At 42.1% G+C, this 7,089-nt stretch overlaps 1 protein-coding gene across 1 annotated transcript; it reads left to right on the top strand.

Annotated features, from left to right (window-relative positions):
• Positions 1-324: 324 nt before the first annotated feature.
• On the top strand, positions 325-5,915 carry LOC310999922 (membrane-spanning 4-domains subfamily A member 4A-like). The gene is made up of 6 exons (XM_083990530.1): positions 325-376; positions 1,610-1,711; positions 1,811-1,867; positions 2,806-2,976; positions 4,339-4,478; positions 5,615-5,915. Exons 1-6 carry the CDS (start codon positions 326-328, stop codon positions 5,616-5,618), a joined length of 525 nt encoding a protein of 174 aa, XP_083846656.1. The 5' UTR covers position 325; the 3' UTR covers positions 5,619-5,915.
• Positions 5,916-7,089: the final 1,174 nt, after the last annotated feature.

The following is a 7,089-nucleotide window of genomic DNA, read 5'->3' as shown; positions in this document are numbered from 1 at the left end:
GCTAACGGGAGGAGTGCAGAGAGTCTTCTACTGCAATTAAAGTACTTAGGGGCTATTTGGAGATCATACAACCACACTTTAAAAAAATGCTACTATCCCTTTAATGTTGTTTTGTGCATTGTCCCTGTTTTAAATAAATAAATTCCTAATTTCTAATCACATCAGGCACCAGATGTTTTGCTCACACCACCTGTCCTCACGATTCACCTGCTGTGTGTTTTGAAGCTTCGCCATGGCAACCAATTCCGTCAGTCAGGAAGAGGCCTCCATCCCTCTGCAGGCCCTCGCCCCCCCCAGCGCTGACCAGAAGGCCCCGCCCGCCAAGATGGACGACATGACGACTTCCTTCCTGCGGGGGCAGCCGCACAGCCTGGGGGTGAGACTGAATGAATGAATGAATTAATTTTATTTTCGAACATGTATAATAAGAAAAGAAATGTATGTAACTATTGTACATACAAAAGAAAGAAAAAGAGAAATAAAAAAATACAATAAAATAAAGAGCTAAGACATAACAAACACTGCACATTGTTCGAAAAAGGAGTGGGAAGAAGTACAATACCCTTTTTAATTTCCCACCCCTTTTTAACTACTCTTCAGTTTATAACTACACAGATATCCTAACTACATAATACACCTATATAAATATATACACTTCATAAATATCTATATAAATATATAATTACAAAAATAAATATATACTACATACATATCCTCGTAAATATAAATATATAAATATAAACTATCCCCATAAATAAATATATACCCTATTAGTCTACTTGCCAACAATGAGTACCCGGAAATGTTGAGTACCCCAAAGTTTTATGTTAGAAATAGATAGCCTAGTATGGGTCCCCAGTATTCAGAAACTGCCGGATGCTAACTTATATATATTGGACAATTAGCATAATTGACATTATTAGCATAAATTAGCATAATTGCCTATATGGGCAATATTTCAACAAAATTGACTTGGCTGATCTGGGCAATATTGGAGTGGTTTTAGGGGTTATTGATGATGCTGAATCCATTTCTGACATTTTTTAAAATTCAAAATGGCTGTCTAAACCGATGACCAGATTTTGAAATCCATCAAAATCGGCCCACTGGCGGTTAAAATCTGGTCACTTCCGGTTTAGACAGCCATTTTGAATTTTGAATCAGAAATGGATTCAGCATCATCAATAACCCCTAAAACCACTCCAATATTGCCCAGATCAGCCAAGTCAATTTAGCTGAAATATTGCCCATATATGCAATTATGCTAATTTATGCTAATTATGTCTGTTATGCTAATTGCCCAATATATATAAGTTAGCATCCGGCAGTTTCTGAATACTGGGGACCCATACTATCTATTTCTAACATAAAACTTTGGGGTACTCAACATTTCCGGGTTCACAATGGGGCCCTATGGGCTGGCAAGTAGACTATATATACCATATACTAAGTTAGTTACAATATAACAATCAACCCTATATACTTGTTTAAAAAAAAAATTGTACCTTTTTTTAGGTAGAGACCGACACAACAACCGCTCTGACCCTGAACCTGAACGCATCATGAGACTCAGTGTGTGTGTGTGTGTGTGTGTGTGTTTGTGTTTCAGGCGGTGCAGATCTGCATCGGCTTGATGAGCATCGTCTTCAGCCTGTCGGACAAACTGTCTCCGATGACGTTTGAACACACTCCGTTATGCGGCGGCTTCGTTGTACGTCGTCCGATCACCGATCAATAACAACTATTGATAACCATCGATACCCTGACGTCACGGCTGTACTGTAATCTGTCTGTGTCTCTGTCTTTTCAGTTCGTTCTCTCAGGTTCTCTGACCGTGGTCGCAGGAGCAAACGCTACAGTTTTACGGGTGAGTCCTGAGTCCTGAGTCCTGAGCCCTGTGTTCCGTCTACAGGTGTCACACACCTGACAGACAAAACGCAGGGCACAGCAGCCGGAGAGGCAACTGTTTCTTTCTCCTGTTTCCTCCTGAGACCCTGCGTCCTCATTACATTTTTGCCTCTTAGCACCATGATACTCCATTTTTAAAAACTTTGACCCATTAGCCACATTTAGGGACACTGCCTGCGCCAACTTGTGGTGATATCACAAATAACACCAATTTCTTTGGGGGGGAAAAATGGCGGGAATTTCAGCCGGAGCCTTCTATGGCAGTTCCTGGAAGATAAAAGACCAAGGTAAGAATTACATCCAAATTTTATGAATGAAACCAGCATATTTATGTATAACAATGTCTCTGTCTTCATATGGCATTAAAATTTCACACATTTTAGTAATAGTAGCAGACTAGGACATCAATAAATGTCACGTCCTATTTGAGGACATGGGGACTATGTTATGTTATTAAAGTACCATGTTGTTTTCAAAGAAATTGGTGTAATTTGTAATTCAAGTGGGCAACACACATACATTGGAGTGAATGGGTTTTCTGGGCGCTTTTGCAATACCCATATCCTGCCACTAGGGGGCAAAACCCTTAAACCCTTAAACCCTTAAACCCTTACCACGGGAGTCAATGGTGGTGTTGTTACTCTCTTTTACAGTGCTTTAGTCCGCGCAAAGCTCAGTTTTTACGACCGCGTGTACTCTGCGTACTCGGTGTCACACAATAGACTCGACCTATTGAAAATGTGACACTGACCTCATACGACGACTTGGTCGACTGTGAAACCTCAAACGTCCACGAACTTCCTTCAGCTCAGACTCATGTATTAATAACAATTAGAAAGCAGAAAACCTTTATTTTGTTGAGCTGAGTGGACTTCCTGTTTGCTTGTCTTGCTGCAGGTGCGGGCGTGTCTGGCCTCAGGTGTGATCAGCGCTCTGCTCTGCCTGGGGGGCGTGGCCTACGTGGCCTGGCTGCTGGCCACGCCCATCTACCTGCAGCTCTGTAACGACGACAAGTTCAAGGACCAGAACTTCAGGATGCAGTGCATAGCACACTTGTGGAGGCTCAATGTAAGTCCATCACCCGGACCAGGTGTTTCAAAAGGGTTCATCTGGATCAAATGATCTTTCCATCCAGGATCACGTATCCGTCTTTACTTTATCCCACTTGTTCAAAGATACAAACTTTTCAAGATTACCAAATCCAGATAATGATAACAATGGGACTGTGTTTCGGACTGAAAGCTGAACAGCAGCATGGGGTCACTCAGAGTGTGTTTTTTTGAAAACAGAGTGTATGTGTTAGAGTTAGTTAGTCCCCCGAGAGATGAAGTCTGCTAACCGCTAGCTTCTCTAGTTGTAGCAACTTTAGCAATGACCGCACCATAACAAACAGCGCAGTATACGGATCCACTATCCACCGATCAAAAAGCCACTTACAGCCACAAATAATGCTCAGAACAGCACCAAACGTCATCAATAGTACAAACAGGGTCCCATCCCATAATACGAGGCGCCAAACATCTGTTAGCTTAGCCTGGTTTCTATTGAAAAGAGACGAAAACAACTCACCCACTCTCCTCCAGTTATACGCTATGCAGCAACTTTCCGTGTCCAGCACAGAGTCCAGGCACTGACAACATACGTCCGAGTCCGACTGGCAGCACAAACATCTGGTTTCAGCACAAACATCTGGTTTCAGCGGCCACTGACAGCACAAACATCTGGTTTCAGCACAAACATCTGGTTTCAGCACAAACATCAGGTTTCAGCACAAACATCTGTTTCAGCGGCCACCGACAGCACAAACATCTGGTTTCAGCACAAACATCTGGTTTCAGCACAAACATCTGGTTTCAGCACAAACATCAGGTTTCAGCACAAACATCTGTTTCAGCGGCCACCGACAGGCAGTGACCACCAGACTGACCACTTGATTCCCCCAGGTCCAGCACATAGATGCCCCCAGCTCTCTCCCTCTGTCACTTTTAGCTTCCATTTCCAGCACATAGACTCCACCGCAGCTGCCCCTCTTTGACTTTACTCCTCCATTTTCTTCAGCTTGTCTTCAGTAAACTCGGTCTCAAACTGATAGTGGCGCCCATCGAAATGAAACCAGTCGTTGTTGTTCTCAAACTCCGTAAACTCAGCCGTGTTGTCCCTTCTGTGATAAACTGTGCTAAAAAGTTCTTAACGACACAAACTGAGGGTTTGATCCAGATTAAAACCAAGACTGGATCACGTGATCCGATCTGTTTTAGTTTTGAAACAACACATTTTCAAGATTTGATCCGATCCATGATCCAGAATCTGATCCGATTAGCTCTGAACAACTGGTCCGGAGTCTGTTTTTCTGCTTCTGTGTTCTGGTTTGGTGTTGGATGATGATTGGTCCCTGATGGTTTCTGGTTCTGGTTCTGGTTCTGGTCTCAGAGCATCCTGTGTGGACTCCAGCTGTTTGTCCTGGTCCTGCTGCTGCTGCAGTTCTCCATCTCCGTCACCGTCTGCGTTTTCTCCGGAAAAACCCTCGGACGCGGACGCTCCCTCCCCTGCCTGGCCCGGCTGCTGTCCAGGTGCGTTATGGTTTGGACCAGAAGTTGGTCTCAGTGCTGCAGGAGCAGAGATGGACAGAGTACTCCACCCCAGTACTTCAGTACAAATACTACTGGTCAACATTTACTCCATTACAAGTAAAAGTAGCTCAGTCCACATGTTACTGCAGTAAGAGTAAAAAAGTACTTGCTTTTAAAGGTACTTAAGTATCCAAAAGTACAGGCTTTTACATTTACTTTAAAGCAGAAGTAAGCGATCCGGTGGTTTTGGCTAATGCTGCGTTCCAGGCAGGCTTTTGAAACCGTAAATTACAGCTTCAAGTCACGACTTACGACTTTGTAGCGTTCCAGGCAACCCACTCGTGTTTCTCCGACCTGTTTTACCTGTGAAAGTCACTATAACGGCCACTCGTAACTTCTGACCCGTGAACTCGTACCAGATCGAACTGGTACGACTTCACAGGTCGGAAAAACACGAGTTACGAGTTGCCTTGAACGCACCATAACGTCTTGTCAGCCGATGGAGTTAGCAGCCCCCGCCCTCGTCATGGATCTATTGGTCCTCGTCCCTACGTCACCACATTCAGGCGCATCCCTTGGCTGCACACACAGAGAGGACTGCCCTTTATGCCGTTCTCTCTCCTCATTGGATAAAACTTGTAGGATACGAGAAAACTTTTCTCCTCGGCTCAGAGCAGAGCAGAGGGACTGACAGACCCGTGTTTCAGACCAAACACTCTATAGAAGTGATTGCTGTCGGAAGATACAACTATTTAAGACTTATATTAACACAAAAATATCGCTTACTTCTGCTTTAAGTAAAGGTAAGAGTAAATGTCTTATTTTTCACATCAATGAATGACTCTAATTGTTTGTAAATGAATGTAAGGAGCTTTTAACTCTTGTTAGTGAGAATGAACTCTTTGAAAGCAGCTGCACTGATGTGCTGCTTTTAGGGGTTAGGGTTTCCTTCACAGACAAACACAGCTTGTGTCCAATAGGATTTTAGAAAAAGACCTGAAAGTAACCAGTACTTTTCAGCCGTACTACTAATTAACTCCAGTAAATTTGATGATGATGATGATGATGATGATGATGATGATGATGATGATGATGATGATGATGATGATGATGATGAGTTGTGTGTTTTCCTCCAGGTGAGGGTGGATGACGTCAGTGACGTTGCTCTGCTGGACGACCATCAGTGAGAGGAGGCGGAGCTTCTTAATATCCTACTATCATACTGTCCTATCGCCACTATTCTTCTTTTTCTTCCTACGAAATCCTACTTCCCACAGTGGAAAAATCACCAAACTTTGAGCAAAACTCCAGTCCCATGCCAGATTCACTCAACTCCAAGGACATGTCAATATTCCTCATATAGATATGGACGGATAGTTCAACATTTAGTCAAATTGGCCCATTGCCATAACCCCTATAGTCATAGCAGTAGGTTCGTTACCTTTAATTGTTGGTGCAAGCTGTTTTTAGAACGGCGGAGCAGAGCCGTGAGCTGCTCAGAGCTACACTACGGAGGCTCATTATGGGATTTCTTGGTTTCTCTCATGAAACTCATCAAATACACAATCCAACAAGATACAGAGACTGATGATGAAAAACTGTCCCTGAAGGCAACGTGCATCAGCGGTTTTGCATGAATTTCCCTCTAAAACAACTCTGTGTGGTAACGTTGTGTTACTATCTCATAGCGTGGTGAATGTGCAGCTCACAACTTGTTCAACTCATTCTTAAAATAGCTTGCACCGACAATTAAAGGTAACGACCCTACTGCTATAACTATAGGGATTATGGAAATGGGCCAATTTGACTAAATGTTGAACTATCCATCCACTATCCACTATCCATCCATATCTATATGAGGAATCACCAAAATGTCGCCCCAATGCTTTAGAAACTTTTGTACGATTAAATCCAGTGCAAATGATGAAGTCATCACTCTATTTCTTTTATTTTCTTTTTTCAAAAACTGTAAAACTTATTAAACTTTTCTTCTCTGACAATTTCTGTTCAGTTGACACCAAATTTGCTACGACTGCATCTTCAGACCGTCGGGATTTGATATTTGATAAACTGAGCCTCCAGTGCATGAAAGTGTTTGACTGTAAACACAAACTGGCCAATTCTTGATAAATACATTTTCAATCTTACTGAAAAAAATGTACAATATTTTAAAATCATGGTTGATGAAGTTTGGCAAATATCAGTATTTTATCTCAAAAACTGAATTTTCTAGAACATGTTGAATTCTGCTCTCATGGGAACAACTACAGTCAATGTAAGAGTGGCATTTTAAACATCACATTTTCTCTTATGAAGCAAAACACTTATTAAAAATACATCACCAACATTTCCATGCTGTCTAGATTTTTCATCTTTTTGCTTTCTACTCAACACTGCATTCTGGGTAATTTAGGACTCAATGTGTGTTTGAATATGAATCAGTTGTGACGAAGTGAGATGTGATCATCAGTTGTATGAGATGTGGTGTCAGTTCATTAACGTTTGTTTCTGAATGGAAAAATAAAAATGAAACTTGTTTGAACAGACTGAGTTTGTTTATGTGACTGTTATCGAGGTAAAACTTCAGATTAACTCTGTCATAAAATGTTGT

This window comes from Trachurus trachurus (assembly GCF_905171665.1).
Source record: "Trachurus trachurus genome assembly, chromosome: 16".
Taxonomy (NCBI): Eukaryota; Metazoa; Chordata; class Actinopteri; order Carangiformes; family Carangidae; genus Trachurus; species Trachurus trachurus.
Note: the sequence above shows the minus strand (reverse complement) of the source record. Positions and strands in the feature narration are given on the sequence as shown.